Source organism: Acomys russatus, chromosome X (assembly GCF_903995435.1).
Source record: "Acomys russatus chromosome X, mAcoRus1.1, whole genome shotgun sequence".
Lineage (NCBI taxonomy): Eukaryota > Metazoa > Chordata > Mammalia > Rodentia > Muridae > Acomys > Acomys russatus.
Genome location: NC_067169.1, coordinates 106,793,865 through 106,813,474, shown reverse-complemented (window position 1 = coordinate 106,813,474; position 19,610 = coordinate 106,793,865). Strand labels below are relative to the sequence as shown.

Here is a 19,610-nt window from a genome sequence, read left to right as displayed (position 1 = left end):
CAGGTTTGGCTTAATGCTAGCTTTCTTTACTTTTTCTTTTCTTTTTTTAAGATTGATTGATTCAGCGTTCTGTTTGCATGCACACCTGCAGGCCAGAAGAGGGCATCAGATCCCAGTATACATGGTTTGTGAGCCACCATGTGGTTATTGGGATTTGAACTCAGGACCTCTGGAAGAGTAGACAGTGCTCTTAACCACTGAGCCATCTCTCCAGCCCTTGAAAGAGGGTCTTAACACTGTAGCCCAAGCTGGCCTGGAACTCACAATGAAGCCCAAGCCTGTCTAGCAGAAATAGCAATCTTCCTGCCTCAGCCTTCTAAATACTGTGATTACAGGCATAAACCATGCCTGGAAAACCCATATGAGGCATCTAGAGAGATGCTTGGGATGGGATCCAGGGCCTGAAGATGCTAGGGAAGCACTCTACCACTGAGCTACAGGCCCAGCAACCAATTCTGGCTTAAAGAGACCATTTTGGCAGAGAAAGCAGAACAGGACCCTGCAAGCATTCTAATAATAAACTTTACCCTTGGCCTGAGTCACAGGAGGGGAAAACAGCCTTGGCCCTACTATGAATTTCAGGAGGGACTCGGGTGTGAGCCTCCATCTCACATGTGGTTTCTCAGTTAAATATTCTGATGGCCATCTCGGGATTTCCCCTGTTCCTGGAGTTTGCTGCCCCTAGGTTTTACTGTCTTCAGACTCTCCAGAGAGGAGTTGCTGTTTTGGCTGGTATACTCAATTTTTTAAAAAATTAAAGATAAAAAACTTGTAAAAACACTTCTTTTGTTCCTAGACACGCTGAATATGTGTTTTCTTTTCTTTTTTAAAGACTTATTTATTATGCCAGTCTGGTCTACAAAGCAAGTCTAGGATAGTCAAGGCTACACTGAGAAACCTTGTCTGGAAAAAAAAAAAGATTTATTATGTATACAGAATTCTGTCTGCATGTGTGCCTAACCTCCAGAAGAGGGCACCAGATCTCATTACAGATGGTTGTGAGCCATGTGGTTTCTGGGAATTGAACTCAAGACCTTTGGAAAAGCAGCCAGTGCTCTTAACTTCTGAGCCATCTCTCTAGCCTCTGAATATGTGTTTTCTACGAACAATATTGTCTTTTGTAAATTGTTTACTTTTCTCTCTCTCTCACTCTCCCTCCCTTCCACCGTGTGTGTGCGCGCACATGTGTGTGTGTGTGCATGTGTGTGTATGAGAGAGAGACAGAGACAGAGAGACAGAATGAGGAGAGAGAGACAGACAGAGACAGGGAGACAGAGGGGGGAGAGAGAGAGAGGAGAGAGAGAGAGAGGAGAGAGAAAGAGAGAGAGAGAAAGAGAGAGAGAGAGAGAGAGAGAGAGAGAGAGAGAGAGAGAGAGAGAGAGAACCTTTAATCCCAGCACTCATGAGGCAGAGGCAAGCAGATCTCTGAGTTTGTCTATAAAGTGAGTTCCAGGACTGTTTTTGTTTCAAAAACAAAAACAAACAAACAAGCAAATAAACAAAAAACAGCTGGCCCTGCCCCTTGCCAGCTGCAACACTTGGGAGAATGGGCCCTGCACCTCGCCCGGCCAGCACAGTAGAACTGGCCCTAGTAGAGGGGCCACAGGAGAGCTAGCCCCATGGGTTGTAAGCACAGGAAAGCTGGCCCTGAAGTCATGAGAGTAAGGCGGAGAGTTGTCTCTGCTCCCACTGGTGGAGAGCAGCCCCAACACCTGACCTGGCTGGCCATCACAGTGGAGCTGGTCTGGATGGCAAAGACAGGGGTGAGGCAGCCCCAAAGGTGTGAGAGCAGAAGCTGGCCCTGCCTCCTGCCAATGGCAGCATGGGGGGGGGAAGTGGGGGGGCAGTGGAAGCAGAACTGATGGTGCACGTAAGGGAGAGCCAGTGGGTCAAGCAGCTCAGCTACCACCCAGGCCCAGATGCAAGGCTTTGACCCCCAAATCTGTAAACCTCGAGGCTTGCGAAAGGGCCAGTCCTGCTGTTCCAAAGCTGCAGGGTCTTCAGGACACAAGGTAACAACAAGGTAACCAGGAGGAGTCCCTGTGAGGAGCCAAGATGGATGCTGTCACAGAAGCCAGGGACCTCGAACCAGACCAAAGACTCATTGCAATGAACATATGCTAGTGAAGATGTGTGGACAGAGGGGTGCACTGTGGGACACACTGTGACACACTACAAATCCCACACTGAGATGTTTTCTTTATTTTTCATTTATATACTCACTTTACATCCCGATCATAGGCCCCTCCTTTCTCTCCTCCTGGTCCCTCCCTCGTACCCTCCCCCAGGTTTGGGGTAGATTCCTATTAAATGTTTGCCAGCAAGTAAGAGGCTCAGCCAAGGGTCTGTGTGGAGTCACAAACTTTTCAATAGGTCATGCCATCTAACATATGACTTCTAGTTTGGGTCATTTGCTAAAGCAGTCTGATTAAAGCTTGTCTGTCAGCTAGTGCCATCAGGAGGCTGTGGAACATTTGGGAGACATGGCCTCCTGGGAGCACTTTCGGTTCCTGGAGCATGTCAGTGTTATCACATTGTGGAGTGCTGGTCTTATGCAGATTGCTTCCTGTGTGACGTCCTCCTGTCATGGAGGACCTCAGTAGAGACGCAAGGGGATGTGCTATTTACCTTACCCTGGAATTCTTGAGCCTGAGAGGACAAATAACTCCTTTTTCTTTTGTGTGTGTATTGGGGGAAGGAGGTATACATACATGCATGCATACATGTTCATATATGTGCATGTGGGGGCCAGAGGTCAATGTTGGGTGTCTTATCATTCTTCAGCTTGTTTCTTTGAATATGGTCTCTCACTGAACTTGGAGCTTACGGATTCAAACAGACTGCCTGGCCAGCAGGCCCTAGAGATTCTCCTGTCTTGTTTCCCTGGAGCTGAGATTAGAGGCACATGCCACCTATAGCTAGCTTTTCTCCTTGCCCTTCTCCCATCTCTCTTCTTCTTCTTCCTTCTTTTTTCTTTTTGGTTTTTTGAGACAGGGTTTCCCTGTGTAACAGGCCTGGCTGTCCTGTAATCACTGTGTAGACCAGGCTGGCCTGAAACTCACATCGATCAGCCTGCCTCTGCCTCCCGAGTGCGGGGATTAAAGGCCTGTGTCATCATGCCTGGCTTTTTTTTTTTCCATACCTAGCTTTTTATCTGTGTCCTGGGAAAACACTCAGGCCCTCGTGCTTACACAAGGAGCATTTTCCCAACTGACCCATCTTCCCAGCTCCTTTTTCTTTTGTGTGGGTGTGTTTGCGTAGGTATTTGTACACTTACTCATATGCGTCTGTACATGGAGTCTAGAAATCGATCTTTTGTTTGTTTTTGTTTTTTGAGACAGGGTTTCTCTGTGTAGCCTTGGCTATCCTGGACTCACTTTGTAGACCAGGTTGACCTTGAAGTCACCTGCCTGCCACTGCCTCCCTGAGTGCTGGGATTACAGGCACCTGGCTGATGGTTAGCATCTTTAGTGTTCTCCACCTTATTTGAGACGGTTGCTGAGTGAGCCTGAAGCTCTTTGTTTCAGCCTAACTGGCTTGGCAGCAAATCCTAAGAGTCTTCTGTGTCCATTCCCCAGCATTAGGATCATATGCATGCACTGCTACACCTGCCTTCTTCTAGCTGCATTCTGGGGATCAGAACTTAAGTCCTTAGTCTTACACGTCAAGTACATAGCTCCCAGACTCCCTCCTCCACCCACCCACCTTCCTTCCTTCCTTTGTGCCTTTCTTTCTAGATAAAGGCTTATATAAGCCCAGGTTGACCTCCAACTCACTATGTAGCTGAGCATGACCTTGAACTCCTGATTGTCCTCCCTCCAACTTTCAACACTTGGCAAATGCTAAGATTCTAAGTGTGCTCTGTTTTGGGTTTTGGCTTTTGACACGGGGTTTCTCTGTGTGTAGCCCTGGCTGTCCTTGAACTTCAGGCTGGCCTCTAACTCACAGAGATCCGCCTGTTTCTGCTTTCCAAGTGCTGGGACTAAAGGTGTGTACCACCGCACACAAGCACACGTGAGTACAATTATGCCAAGCTAAGCAGGCTAAATAACACAATGAGGGGACATTAGCTTAGTGGTAAGGAGAAAAGTCAGAAAAGGAGTGGGTTTTTTTTGTTGTTGTTGTTTGTTCTGTTTTGTTGTTGGTTTTTTTGGTTTTTCGAGATAGGGTCTCTGTGTAGCCTTGGCTGCCCTGGACTCACTTTGTAGGCCAGGCTGGCCTCGAACTCACAGCGATCCGCCTGCTTCTGCCTCCCAAGTGCTGGGATTAACAGCGTGTGCCACCACTGCCTGGCAAGGAGTGGTCTTAAAGGAAAGAAAATCAAGGTGCGTTTCCAGGAAATACTCAAATAATGAATAAACATGTGAGTACTTCATGTTTTGTGTTCATCTTTCTAGAAAGTGGTCTATGAGCTCTCTGCTACACTTCCAATTCCACAATTCCAAAGTCCACAGCCTAAGTTGTTTGCAGACTCATTCTCCTAGCTGCCTTTTCCTACTGGAGGAAGGAATTTTGTTGAGCCTTCTTCCTAAGCAACATGCTTTTTTAAAATATTACTTATTATTTTATGTAGGCATAAGCCTGCTTGTCTGTATGTGTGACATGTGTGCGCAGATGCCCACAGTGGACAGTAGAGGGGGACAGCTGCTCCCCTGGAACCCAAGTTACAGGTGGTTCTGAGCTGCTTGATGTGGATTTTGGAACTGAACCCAGGTCCTTTGTAAAAGCACCAGGTGCTTTTAAAGTCATCTGTCCAACCCCCAGCAACATGCTTTATCTAAAAAAAAAAAAACTATTTTTGTGAAACCAGGCAGTGGTAGCACAGGCCTTTAAGCCCAGCACTTAGGAGGCTGAGGCAGGCAGATATCTGAGTTCGAGGCCAGCCTGGTCTACAGAGTTCCAGGACAGCCAGAGCTACACAGAGAAACTCTGTCTCCAAAAGCCAAACCAACCAACCAAATAAATGAATAAAGTTAAACCTGGTGTAGGGATCCCTGCCTTTAATTCCAGCTCTTGAGGAGGGAGGAAGAAATGGATCTCCGTGAGTTTGAGACCAAGCTGGTCTCACTGGAAAAAAAGGTCTTTTCAAATCTTATTACTGGGGCTGGAGAGATGGCTCAGAGACTAGGAGCACTGACTATTCTTCCAGAGGTCCTGAGTTCAATTCCCAGCAACTACATGGTGGCTCACAGCCATTTGTAATGAGATCTGGTGCCTTCTTCTGGCGTGCAGATGTACATGCAGGCAGAGCACTGTGTTCATAATAAATAAGTATTTTTACAAAGTGAGTTTAGGACAGCCAAGGCTATACAGAGAAACCTTGTCTTGAAAAACAAACAGACAAAATTTTAAAATCCCCTACTTTAATTAGCTGGGAGTGGTGGCACACAGGCCTGTAATCCCAGCACTCAGGAGGCAGAGGAAGGTGGATCACTGTGAGTTCGAGGCCAGCCTGGTCTACAAAGTGAGTCTAGGATAGCCAGGGTTACATAGAGAAACCCTGTCTCGAAGAAACCAAAAAATAAAATATAATAAAAATAAATAAATATATCTTATTTCTATCTTATGTATATCCTTTATTAGGAGCCTTAGCCACTTGTGTCTTTAAACTAGTTTCAGAAAGTTCAATTGAGTCATTATTCCGTCTGACCAGCATTGTCATGGGAAAGTCGTCAGTTTTATTATGCACTATAGGCAGGTTGTCCGGAGAGGAGCGGGAAACTCCCACAAAATAATGAGAGCAAGCTAAGTCCAAGAAGACCACAACAGCACCATGCATGAGACGCCTGAGCAGCAACAAAAGGCGCTGTGGGCACCATTGCCCCAGGGCTTTGCCTCGCCAAGGAACACCCATAGTAGCTGTGCCATCCTCCCCAAGCTCCAGTGCCGGCTGCAGTTCCTCTGGCCTGGACATCGCCAACATTAGCACGTTCCAGGGCTACATAGTGACATCTGTCCCCCTCCTTCCAAAAGAATGATAAAATTCCAGTTTGGGGGTTGCCTAGGGAGATGGCTCAGTGGATAAAAACACTTGCATGCAGCCACAAGGGCCAAAGTTCAAATTCCAGAAACCTATATAAATCCAGGAACACGTGTTTGTAATTCCAGTGCTCGGGTGATGAGACAGGAAGTCAAGACAGCAGAATCCCGGGAAGCTCACAGGCCAGCTATCCTGCTGTAGGCAGCAGCAAGCACGGACTGAGCACCGAGGTTGTCCTCTGACCCCCATATATGCTGTCTTAGAAAGCATGCACCCATATGTGCCAGCACGTGCATGTGTGCACAAGCACGCGAACACTTCTAATATTCTCTCTGTCTGTCTCTCTCTCTGTCTCTGTCTCTCTGTCCAACTCTCTGATTATAATTTTCTTTTCTTTCTTTCTTTCTTTTCTTTTCTTTCTTTTTTTTTTTTTTTTTTTTTTTTTTTTTTTTTTTTGGTTTTTCGAGACAGGGTTTCTCTGTGTAGCCTTGGCTGTCCTGGACTCACTTTGTGGGCCAGGCTGGTCTGGAACTCAGAGAGACCTGCTTGCCTCTGCCTCCCAAGTGCTGGGATTAAAGAAGTGTGCCACCACTGCCCGTCTGATTAGTAATTTTCTAAACCATGTATCTTCTGTGTTTGTTCTCTAACCAAAAACACATGAAATCAGGTTCCAAAGAATCACTGACTCCTGGTGCTACTAAATCAATATTAAATATAGAACATAAACCTATTGGGGCCTAAGAATGAGGAACATTTGAAAATACACCTTTGTATTCAATTGTCTAGCTTACCTCTGAAAGGTAAATGTTGTCACCATGACTACTGAAGTTCTAAGTTACAAAAAGTGCTTCCACTAAGTCACTTTATTTTGTTGCCCCTACCTAATTAGTTAACAAACTGATAAAGATTAAATAAATAGAAACATGATGAAAGGCTGGGTTACTAGTAAAACATCAAAACTTATTTTTGAAATGTTTAACATTTGAAAAAAACTTAAACGTTTTATGAATGTTACAATACCAATTAGCGGAAAATGTAATTTTGAGAATTAGAAAAAACTATGCAGATTTACGCTTGGCTGCATTCATTTAGATCTTTTCCTGCTGACTAGCCCACATGATAGGCCCTCTGTTTGGTTGGGTGTTTTTATCTAATAATTTCTTTTCAGACATGTAGACATTGCTAAATTAAAATTGCTTGAAACTGTTACATGAAAAAAAAAATCATTTTTAGCAAATGAAACAAAAGTTCACTTCCTGGCTGGTCTTAAACTGTATCTACGCAAAGCCCAAACCAACAGCTGTGAAGTTAGAAGGTTCTAATGATGCTTTCCTTTTTCACAAAAGCAACCAGCTGTTACCTAGTTGTAACTGGAGCTAGGAGCCATCGCAGAACAGGACGAAGGCCATGGGAGTTCTGTAACATAGTCTGACCTTGTCAAGTACGGGGGACTGAAACGATATGACCCTGGCTGCGGAGATGCAAGCTTATCTGGAAACACTACCCAATGATACAAAATCTGTTACTCCTCAGAAATCAAGAGACAGGAAAACGACAGGCTACGTAGCTGAGGAAGACCGTAACCTCCCGATTCTCCTTGCTTCAGCTTCCCAAATGCTGGAATTCTGGGGTAAGTCACCATGCCCAGCCAAAATAAAGCCCCTTAGTTCTTTCTCAAATTAAACCCTGTGCCTGCTTTTCCAAAGAGAATTCATATATCACTGAGAAATAGTCTCTTTGGCTTCATGACAAAATCGAAAACCCACATAATGCAGTAGTTGCAAAAAAGACTCATACCATGCCCCTACCACCCCAACTCATTTTAGCACCTTTTTTTTTTTTTTTTTGGAGGCAGGGTCTTACATTATAATCATGCCTGGGTGGAACTTACTAGGTAACCCAGGCTAGCCTCAAACTGGTGACAATCCTCCTGTCTCAGCCTTCCAAATGCTGGGATGAAGTTATAGGTAGGTGTGCGCAATCATGGCTGCCAATACCATTCTTACAGATGGCATGACATTTTTCTTTCTTTCTTTTTTCTGAGACAGGGTCTCTCTGTGCAGCCTTGGCTGTCCTGGACTTGCTTTGTAGACCAGGCTGGCTTCGAACTCACAGTGATCCGCCTGCCTCTGCCTCCTGAGTGCTGGGATTAAAGGCGTGCGCCACCACAGCCTGGCAGCATGACATTTTTCGATGGCAAATCTTTTTTTTTTACACACTTTTTATTGAAAAATAAAATAATTCATATTACATCTCAATTGCTATCCCATCCCGTGCATCCTCCCATTCCTCCCTCCCTCCCGCTTTCACCCCAATCCCCTTCCCTATGACTGTGACTGAGGGGGACCTCCTCCTCCTGAATATGATGCTAGGGTATCAAGTCTCTTCTGGTAGTCTGCTTCGATGGCAAATCTTATTACAAGTTAAAACACACATAGACACACACCCGCGCGCGCGCGCGCACACACACACACACACACACACACACACACACACACACACACACACTCAGAGAGAGATGGGAGAGGGGAAAGAACAGTGTATCTTATATACATATACAATACTTTTGGGGATTGGGCTTTGGAGAAGAGGGGGACTTCACATTCTGCTTCATACAAATGTCTATATTGTAAATCTATGTAATAGTCACATATTAGGTTTGTGTTTTGTTTGTTTTTAAGATTTGCATATTTATGTATGAGTGCTCTATCTGCATGTACACAAGCAGGCCAGAAGAGGGCACCAGATCACAGTATAGATGGTTGTGAGCTAACGTGTGGTTGTTTGGGATTGAACGCTGGACCTCTGGAAGAGCAGCCAGTGCTCTTAACCATTGAGCCATCTCTCCAGCCCTTAGGTTTGTTGTTGTTGTTGTTATGTGTGTGTGTGTGTGTGTGTGTGTGTGCGCGCGCGTGAGAGAGAGAGAGAGAGAGAGAGAGAGAGAGAGAGAGAGAGAGAGAGAGAGAGAGAGAGAGAGATGTAGCCCATGTTGTCCTCGAGCTCACTACGCAACTGTGGGTGCTCCTGAACTCCTGACCATTCTCCTTGAGCCACCTGAGTCCTGGGCTTATGGGTAAGTGCTAGGAGTATACACATGCGACACCATTCCCAGCGTTCATTTTGTAAAAACGCCAAGGCAAAACTCATACAGCATAAAGTACTTTCTTCTAAAGTGTGTGAATTCACTCCCAACTCCAGGCTCAGGGATCATTTCAGAAGTGGGGGCGGAAAGATTCCAAGAGGATTAGAGAGTTTGCTGTGAGACCATGTCTTCTAGGAATGCCAAGCTACAGCCATATAGTCTTCCCAACGTAACTGCCCAACCATGAGCTGAACAAGGACAACAGCAGTAGCCATGCTGACATGGAAGGGGGAAAGCCCATGAGGCCTCATCCCTACATGAAGAATCACAGGCAAGTGAGGAATGCCAAGAGCAGGAGACACACACAGCCTTCCAAGGGAAGACCATACCACTCAGTTATCCTATACCAAAAGGTCAGCCCTGAAAACATGCACACAATTAATACAGTACAGACTGAGACTATATTTAAGACTATATGTAAGCCAGGCGTGGTAGTGTGCACCTTCAATCCCAGCTCTCAGGAGGCAGAGTCAGGTGGATCACTGTGAGTTCGAGGCCAGCCTGGTCTACAAAGTGAGTCCAGGACAGCCAAGACTACACAGAGACCCTGTCTCAAGAAAAAGAGAGAAAGAAAGAAAAAGACTGTGTATACACATATGTATGTAATAACAATGAAAAAACCAGCACGACTTTGAAAGGGAGCAAGGTGAGATTACATAGGAAGGAAAAGGAAGGGAAATGGTGTAATTATTATAATCTCAAAGAATAAAAAATTAATTTTAAAACATAAGCGTGTAATTTATAACTCCAGTATATTTGTATGGTCATAAAACCACCAACCATTCTTTCTTTCTTTCTTCTTCTCTTTTTTTTTCTGAGACAGGGTTTCTCTGTGTGACAGCCCTGACTGTTGTGGACTCACTCTGTAGACCAGGCTGGCCTCAAACTCATGAAGATCCACCTGCCTCTGCCTCCCAATTCCTGGGACTAAAGCTGTGCACCACCATGCCTGGCATCCAACCATTATCTTATTTCAGACATCCTTTATTCCAAAGAGATACCCCTGCATCTCTGGCAAGCAATAATCTGCCACCTTCTTCTTTTTTTAAATCATTGATTCTTTGGGAATTCCATATAATTGAGTCATACCATTTGTGACCTATTGTGTCTAGTTTCTTTTCAAGGTTCATCACCACTAAGGCATATACTGAGAATGTGCTCCATTTTAAGGCTGTAGATTACTTTTTGTTTTGTTTTTAGTTATGTGTGTGTGTGTGTGTGTGTGTATGTGTGCATGTGTTTCCTGATGACTGTAGAGGCTAGATGAGGCCATCAGATTTTCTGGAACTGGATTTACAAGCAACTGTGAGCCACAGTCCGTCTGTACACCATCTCTCCAGACCCTAGATTACTTTTTAAAAAAATTATGTGTCTGTGTGTGGGTGTAAGTGCCAGAGGAGTCCAGAAAAGGGGTGAAATTTCCTGGGGCTGGATTTACAGGGGGTTGTCTGCTGGAAATTGAAATTAGGGCCTCTGCAGGGGTAGCAAGCATTAACTCCTAAGCCATCTCTCCATTCCCTACAGATTACTTCTCTAAGATTTCTATTTTTAATTATATGCATGTGTGCATCTATATGTGGGTATGTGTGCATGAGTACAAATGCCCAAAGAGGCCAGAAGGTGAAGTTGGATCTCCTAGAATTAGAGGTGCATTTGAGCTGCTTATTGTACAAAACTGCTGAGCCATCTCTCCAGCCCCTAGATTACTTCTACTAAAAAAAAAAAAAAAAAAAAAAAAAATCCCTAAGTGGTTCTGATTTATAAAATGTGCACAAACACTTCACCCTTCTGTATAAGTCACTTTATAGAAATCCAAAGAGAACATCTTGAAACCCAGCATCCACACGGCACCACTTTAATTTTTGCTCCAATAACTTTTTAAAAAAATATATTTATTTATTTACTATGTATATTATGTTGTGTCTGCTGCCAGGCTTGGTGGCACATGCCTTTAATCCCAGAACTTGGGAGGCAGAGCCTGATCTACAGAGTGAGTCCAGGACAGCAAGGGCTGTTACAGAGAAACCCTGTCTCAAAAAACCAACAAAACAAAAAGGTTGTCTGCATGTACAACCACGGGCCAGTAGAGGGCACCAGATCTCATTATAAAGTCAGGTCTAATTTATTTCATCACACTGACCACATGGACAACATGTCTCCCGAAGTAATTTTGTTGTTTTCTGACACAGGGTTCCTCTCTATTATTTTGGTTGTCCTGAACTCACTCTGTAGACCAGGCTGGCCTCGAATTCACAGTGATCCGCCTGCCTCTGCCTTATAAGCACTGGGATTAAAGGCATGTGCCACCACGCCCGGCTTCCAAAGTAACATTGTTAAATGTAACTTTCCGTTTAATGGTATTTGATAGTCTTCACCTTCTGAATAAAGTCAACCATGTATTTTTGTTGCATGATGCTAATGTCCACTTGAATCTTCATCTAAACAAGGTGAACGTAGTGGTACGTAAGCTATCACTTTGTCTGCACAACTGAAGACAATACAAAGGGAGAGTTTTTGTTTGGATATCTTTAAAAGGTAGAGCTGGGGGCTGGAGAGCTGACTCAGAGGTTAAGAGCACTGGCTGCACTTCCAAAGGTCCTGAGTTCAATTCCCAGCAACCACATGGTGGCTCACAGCCATCTATAGTGAGATCTTTTGTGGTCTGCAGGTGTACATGCAGGCAAAACACTGTATACATAATAAATCATTTTTTAAAGGTACACTTGGGGCTCAGCGGTTCAGTTTGTTGCTTTTGCAGAGGACTTGGGCTCCAGGAGCTCTGACAACCTCTTCTGGCCTCCTTGGGAACTGGAAATGTCCCCCCGCCCCAACTCCTTTAAAATAAGAGATGGACTTGGTAGGTAAACTAGGCATGGTGTGCACACCTGTAATACCAGCACTTGGGAGGTAGAGGCTGGAGACCCAGGAGACCACAGGCTTCCTTGACTGTACAGCCTGTGCTATATGACATCTTTTCTAAATGAATAGATAGATGGCCTGGTCATTGAATTTTGCAAGTAATAGTAGCAGGGTTTTGGTATAAACTTTAGCAATTGCTAGGGACTGCAGATGGAAACAGTAAATGCCCCAGGTGAGGAGAAGGCCTAAAGAAGGCTGGATGCAAGGTTGTAATTAGCTAAAGAAAACCATATAACTCTCTTTCGTGTGTGTGTGTGTGTGTGTGTGTGTGTGTGTGTGTGTGTGTATTGGTTTTTTCGAGACAGGGATCTCTGTGTAGCCTTGACTGTCCTGGACTCACTTTGTAGATAATTTCTCTATTTTTATTAAAGTCATTTAGTTGAGACTTAATCATGAATTTTAAACACATATATACACATATGTGCCAGACACCAGTATGGAGCATGTGTAGGAAAGCGTAGCCATCTCGCCATAAAGCTATGGATGAAAAAGTACAGTCCATGAATCAGAACTTTGATTTTCAACCTGGCTAGGGTCAAGCTCGACACACGAGCAAAGTTCCAGCAGCAAACAGTCCATGGAAAAGGGAGTAACCCAAGTCTATGAAATGGAATAGCTGAATACCCTGCGACCTGTCAGATAACCTGTAGTAGGCATTTTCATGTGCTCATTTTCAGAGTTACACACTGATTTGCTGCCAGTGGACTTGATTTCAGCTATGGGGATCTGAACCATGTATTAAAAGGACCAAGATACAATGCGACTCTACTGTCTTTAAAAGGCCGCCATTTCTATGATGACATCTTTATATTGTGAAACCCTGATCATATTTATTTTTGTTTAACCACCCCCTCCAGTCCATCTGCATTCTGAGTATGTGCTTTGCCTGTTCTGTCATGCCAGGGGACTAAACTCAGGGCTAAGGGTATACTGGTCAATCCATACAACTCAACTACCTGTCTGTCTAGCCTTCCTCCCTTAGTTGTTTACTGTCATGCTACTAAACATCTTAGGTAGTTGTCACTTTGAAGTAAAGCAAGAAAGGAACACAGCACTATTGCTATTACCGAATGGCCCTTGATACACACTTTCACAAAAAAGACACACACACAGACCTGAAATTCAGAACTCATTTATTGAACGAATAGTATATGCAAGGATACCATCAAAAAGAAACTAATACTACAAACTACAATTCTGAAAATAAAGCCAATAACAGGAACAAAATATACACAACATGTGAGGAATGTTTGATTTTTGACCCATGACGCATTCCTTATCTTTTCAATTAACTTAAATGTCTGTTAAAACAAAACTGTGCCTTGGTCTAACTTCAGTGCTTTTTCAAAAAGCAACAACATTCTACAACACTTCTACTTTGAGATATTTGAGATCCACACATTTGTTCAAGTACATAGATTCGATTCAATAGCAGATCTACAGGTCATGTTATTCCGTTAGTATCTTGAGTAGTGTGCACTGAGCAAATACCACCTCAAGTTCCAAACTGCTCATCCTTGAAATGAAATTTATTTCAGGTGTGGGTATTTAAAACAATGAGATGAAAGTCAAACTTCTCCCCCACCTCCCCCCCCAACCCCGGAACGAAGAGCTCTTCTTAAAGTATAGAAACTCAAGTCCACCCTTCTACTCTAAAGAACATTTCTCACTAACATTTCTGGTAAGGCAATAAATGCTCCAGAATAATCTTCAATATACGCTTGCAAAGATTACACAGTTTAATATTAATAATGACAAAAAGGAACAAAACAAATAAAGAAAAAAAACAAGAAAAAAAAGACGCATCAAAATTTCAGGCTAAAATATGCATTAGACAGTTATGGCAGTATTTTTGGAAATGATGTAAATGCCATATATTTACCAAATAATGTCATGCTTATTAAAACTACAGTTAAGGACTTAAGAGATGTACAGTAAATACACTGCTGAGGTCCATTTATCTAAATATTAATACCACAATGTGATTACTAGCCAGATGATGAAGATGCTACTTGGGAACGTAAGTACTGTACAATTTTTACATTGTAAGGCACTTTTACTCAGCATAGAATGAAAACAGGAACAAAGAACCCAAACATGAGTTATTAATGTGACTTCAGTTTATACTTCAGCTTTAAATGAAGGTTATTTAGCCAATCACACCACAGTGAGAAAAACAGGTAGTCAGCCACTTATCTAACCAACCAAAAGGTAAAGTGCTTTTCTGGTTGCTAGTGGCAGAGAAAGGACTGAAGAAACCCATACAAAGTCACATATTTACTACATATCAAATCCATCAACTGACAGCTATAGTATTTGAAGTCCTTTATATAATTATTGACTGGCCATAATTACCCCTGGCACCTTCCATTTTTCTTTAAAAAAATCATTACAGTAGTTGTCCAAAAATGAAGGAGCTCTATTTCTCCATGGGTAAGTTCTATGGCACACAATGTAAAAATTACCTAAACACAGTGATTTAAAGATTTAAAAAATAATGTTTTTCAAGCTGTTATAAGGAAATAAAGTACAGATCCTTTGGAAAAAGTCACATCGCTTGGTAAACAAACTGAGATCTGTCCTTGCACTTCAAGTCATGATGAACCTTGAAAATTAATCACATACACATCATGGCATATTAAGAGCAAAAGGAGAAGACGTACAAGGCAATCCACTACTAAAGCTAGTTTCCTTCTAAAATAACAATTAAAATGGTTAAAATAAAGCAAGCATTGAGTCCCTTGATTTAAGTAAATGTGTAAATACACACCTTAACAAACATGATCTTAAGGGACTAGCAGTTTAAAAACCCAGTCAATAAGCACAGTGTAATTTTCCACCTGTTACATTTAAAACTGCTGCTCTACCAACTGCACAATAGATCAATGTACAGTCAAGTTAGTATGTTATTTCTTATTTGCAAATCTGATTCATTGTGGTAGGTTAACTAGTAACTCAGAACTCAGAATCCCTACCTTTCATACTGAGGTGCTATGGTAATATTAGGCAGACCACAACTAAACTTTTTTGGTTTTGCCATAAAGAAATATATATATAAATGTGCTTCAGCAGGTGAATGGAAGAGTGTCACTAGCCAGATGCCAGTGGAAATCCTTTCTAAAAATCTGGTGATTAAGAAAACACTTCCGAGCCCAAGAAGAAAGCAGGGCACAAAAGACTAGTCTAATGTAAGCAAACTGATGACTGAAAGCATTAAATAACGTTTCTAAAATAGTGGTCACAAAATCAAAAATAAATACTGTTTTACACAAAGATGCTTTCTCTTTCTCTTTAAACTCTGTTAGCACATAAGACCTCCTTATATACTTTGGGCCAATATGTGAAGCATTTCCTCACCACAGGGCACTTGAGAGAAACTCTTTTCAGATATGATGTCCAAAGTCCTCTTTAATCTCAAAGAGGTTTAACCTGATGTTGCCAAATGTTATTTTGACCTTGATAGGATTCCATTATTTTGCCAGAAGCTCTTTGTCCAGCACAGAAAGTTGTACTGTCAAGAGGATTTTGGCAGCCGCACTGGGGCTCAGAGCTTGTCGTCACCAGTTGCCCAGAGTCCGTGCTGCTCAGTGAGAACAACTCTAAAAAGGACCAAAGGAAGGCCTCAGCACGCTTCTTGGAAGAAACCTTTAAGAAGTGCTGCTGAAGCCAAGACAAAAAGAAGGTTCTCTTCACTTGTAATTTCCATTGCTTGAGTATGAAAACAAAGCCCAGAAATCACCAGGTGTTGCTACCAGAGGTGTGCTTACATGGTGAAGTATAACTTGCTTCCGGTTTCTTTGAGCATGGATCTACTACACAAACTTAAAACACTCTAAATAGTAGAACTTTGTTCAGTCCAGCAATACAGTTTACTTCATTCAATGTCTGCTTTAACTGCTGACAGTATACACAGGGTTTATAGTGTTTCGATTGCTTCCCAGAAACTGCACACTACAGCTACGTAATATCAATATGTCAAATTCGGCCATCTAGTGAAGGCTCAGAAAACAACTAGGGTGTTTTTAAGCAGTTCCATGAAGGATCTAAGAGTTGGGCAGTAAAAAAGTTACAAGCCCTTTTTTATTTTAGAAAAGAGTTGGGGGGAAAAAGCATAGGAGTTATAGATGTCTTATTCTCAGTTTTCTACTCTTTCTGTCCCACGAACCTGTTTAAAAGATGATAGAAAATGTAAAATATGATGCTTAAAGGTGATATAATCAACTTAACATTACTGAGGAGCAAGGCTATCTTATTGATTCCACATTCTAACTATATTTACTGATGAAGTAGATAGCTTGTTTTTATGGCTCTAAAACTGACCAGCTAAAGAAAAACAAATACAACTGTGCAGGGCTATACAGTCCTCAGCATTCCGGCACCACACTCATTACTTGATACAATAGGATTACAACTCTTGCCGCACATCATCATTCTGTCTCAGGACGCATGGTTTTCTGACAACAGAGCTCACCAAATCAACTTCCATACCTAGTTTCCATTAAGCTGCTGCTGGCTTAGCTGCTGATCAATCGCCACTCTCCCCCGGCTTTTACTCTCTCGTTCCTCATCTTCTTCGTCTCGCTCATCATTTCCACTATGGTTTTTACAATATAATCTACAATGATGAAAGACAAGCATCTTAAAATCTTTGTAATGTTGATGAGAATGTAATTACATCATTAGTAGAGGAGGTTGGTTTCCTTATAAAATACGGGTTTGCTCATTCATACTCAGTACCCTGAAAGAGCATCAGGTAACGGTGCTCTGGAGACTGTATCTTAACACAAAACAAAACCTAAAAAATCAGCTCTCACTTAAAGAAATGAACTAATCAAATGCCACAAATTTATTTCATGTACATAACTTAGAATTACACTTTGGGAAATACAATTTTAAAAAGCATCTACTTTGCCAGGCATGGTGGCGCACGCCTTTAACTCCAGCACTCAGGGAGGCAGAAGCAGGTGGATCGCAGTGAGTTTGAGGCCAGCCTGGTCTACAAAGCCAAAGCTACACAGAGAAACCCTGTCTCGAAAAACAAATTTACTTTGTTTTTTTCTTTGTGTATATGTACACCCAAAAGCCAGAAAAGGACCCTGGATCCTCTCAAAGAGCAAAAAGTGTTCTTAACAACTGAGCCATCTCTCTGGCCAAAGAATATATTAAAGGTACTTGCCATCATCCCTGATGGCCTGTATTTAATCCCTAGGATGCACATGGCGGAAGAACACTAATGAACAAATGAGTGTACAAACATACAGGGGGAGGGGAGGGGAGGGGAGGGGAGGGGAGGGGGGAGGGGGGAGGGAGGGAGGGAGGGAGAGGGAGAGGATAGAGAGAGAGAGAGAGAAGAGAGAGAGAGAGAGAGAGAGAGAGAGAGAGACTCTATACATTGTTTATTTTCTGTTTGTATTTCACGACACAGCCTTCCCCACGCTCTTCCAATGCCTTCCTATCATGAGCTTCCTTGCCTTCCCTGGACTCCTTCCTGAAGCAGCTGCTTTCCCTGCACTGCACTTGGCTGGGTCTCGCCTCCTCTACACTGCTCCTCCTAATTTCCTTTCATCTCATCACATTGACCTTCTTAACATAGAACTGAAACAGACAGCTTGTCAGCTGCACCACATTGTTGTCTTATCTAGGTCCATTTTATTTGGTTCTCTCTCACTCCATTTCTTATAAAATGGGGATCAAATCAGAGTTTGGTCAGCTTTAGTCATCATTCAAGATACTCCTTAACCGACCCTGCCTACTTCCGAAGGCATGCAATTTCCAATTCCCTATCAATGATTCAATGATGCTTTACTTAAATCTTATCAATAAGGTAGCAGCAACCAAGGTAGAGTTTGTCCTTGTACATGATATAGGTTCCTCCTTAAATACAGGCAAGTAGTTGCTGGAGTGATTTTTTTTTTTTTTTTTTTTTTTGGATATTGTGCTGTTCCAGCAAATTTTGACTTGGGTAGATACACTGTATATTTGAAATTCATGATGTTTTTAAGATAAAAATAATTGCTAGACATGGTGGCGCACACCTTTAATCCCAGCACTCGGGAGGAAGAGGCCTGTGGATCGCTGTGAATGGGAGGCCAGCCTGGTCTACAAAGTTAGTGTCCAGGACAGCCAAGGCTACACAGAGAAACCCTATCTCAAAAACAAACAAAAAAGAAAAAAAAGAAAAAAGAAAAACCAAAAAATAAAAATAAAAAGAGACAACTTAAATAAGTATTCGTTGAATATATAAAAAGAGTCTTAAAAATTAGGCAGGCCTGAACAGACAGCATTTATTGTGCAGTCATGAGGTCCAGGGTTTGGGTTCCAGCATCCTTGTAACAACTGAACCTCTGACACATACCGTTAACCACAGATCCTGGCAGAGTAGAAGACAGAAGGATCTCTGGGGCTTGCTGGACAAGAGAGCAAGGACTACAAGAAAAACCTTGTCTCAAAAAACCAATAATAAGCCGGGTGGTGGTGGTGCACTCCTCTAATCCCAGCACTCAGGAGGCAGAGGCCCGGGCCACCCTGGTCTACAATGCGAGTCCGGGACAGCCAAGGCTACACAAAGTAATCCTGTCTTGAAAAAAAAAAAAAAAAAAAAAAAAGATGATGATGATGATGATGATGTGGTGGTGGCTTTTCATAATTAGTTGTAGGAGGAGGAATGCCAGTTCAAGGCCTAACTAGAAAACCTAGTGAGACCCGGGCTTTAAAAAAAAAAACAACAGGAAGAAAGACAAAGAAAAGACAAAAGAGGGGGCTGGAGAGATGGCTCAGTGGTTTAGAGTGCCGCCTGCTCTTCCAAAGGTCCGGAGTTCAATTCCCAGCAACCACATGGTGCCTCATAACCATCTGTAATGTGATAGGGCGCCCTCTTCTGGCTTGCAGGAGTACGTGCAAGCAGAGCACTGTATACATAATAATAACCTGATGCCCTCTTCTGGCCTGGGAGTGTACAAGCAGACAACACTGTATACATAATAATAAATAAATCTTAAAAAAAAAAGAGACAAAAGAGCTAGGAATATACCTTGATGGTAGACTACTTACCTAGCATGTACATGTTCTATTCCCAGAAACACACACTCGCTCATGCGAACATAACAGACAAACAAAAGGCGATCTAAAGGAAATGTGGCACATGCATTCGATTGAGCTTTGCTTAGCCATAAACAATGTGTTGGTATTGGTGCAAGAAAATGAATGAAAGAGGAGACCATCCTGTTCATTAAGATCAATTCCATGAAGACAAAGTGTATGGAAGCTGGGGGTTGAAAAGACCATGACACTGAGACAGGTGTGGTGGTGCATGCCTGTAATTCCAGCACTCGGGAGGCAGAGGCAGGTGGATCACTGTGAGATCAAGGCCAGCCTGGTCTACAGAGTGAGCCCAGGCCAGCCAAGGCTACACAGAGAGACTCTGTCTCGAAAACAAAACAAAACAAAACAAAAACAAAAAACGGGGGGACTACTAAGGTTGGGGATTGGAAGACAGAAGAAAGTGACAGGGCTAAGTATGACTAGAGTATATTATTACTACACATGCTCCAACAAACCCTTTTTATACAC

At 42.8% G+C, this 19,610-nt stretch overlaps 1 protein-coding gene across 2 annotated transcripts in view; it reads right to left on the bottom strand.

Annotated features, from left to right (window-relative positions):
• Positions 1-15,740: 15,740 nt before the first annotated feature.
• Positions 15,741-19,610, bottom strand: part of Phf6 (PHD finger protein 6) — a 41,207-nt gene continuing 37,337 nt past the window's right edge. The window contains exons 10-11 of one of the 2 annotated variants that reach the window (XM_051140847.1): positions 16,530-16,656; positions 15,741-16,206 (exon numbers count right to left, since the gene is read on the bottom strand). In XM_051140847.1, coding sequence (XP_050996804.1) covers positions 16,530-16,656 — 127 coding nt within the window. In that variant the 3' untranslated portion in view covers positions 15,741-16,206. Of the gene's footprint in view, positions 16,657-19,610 lie in introns of both variants that reach the window. The other variant, XM_051140848.1, reaches the window with a different exon arrangement.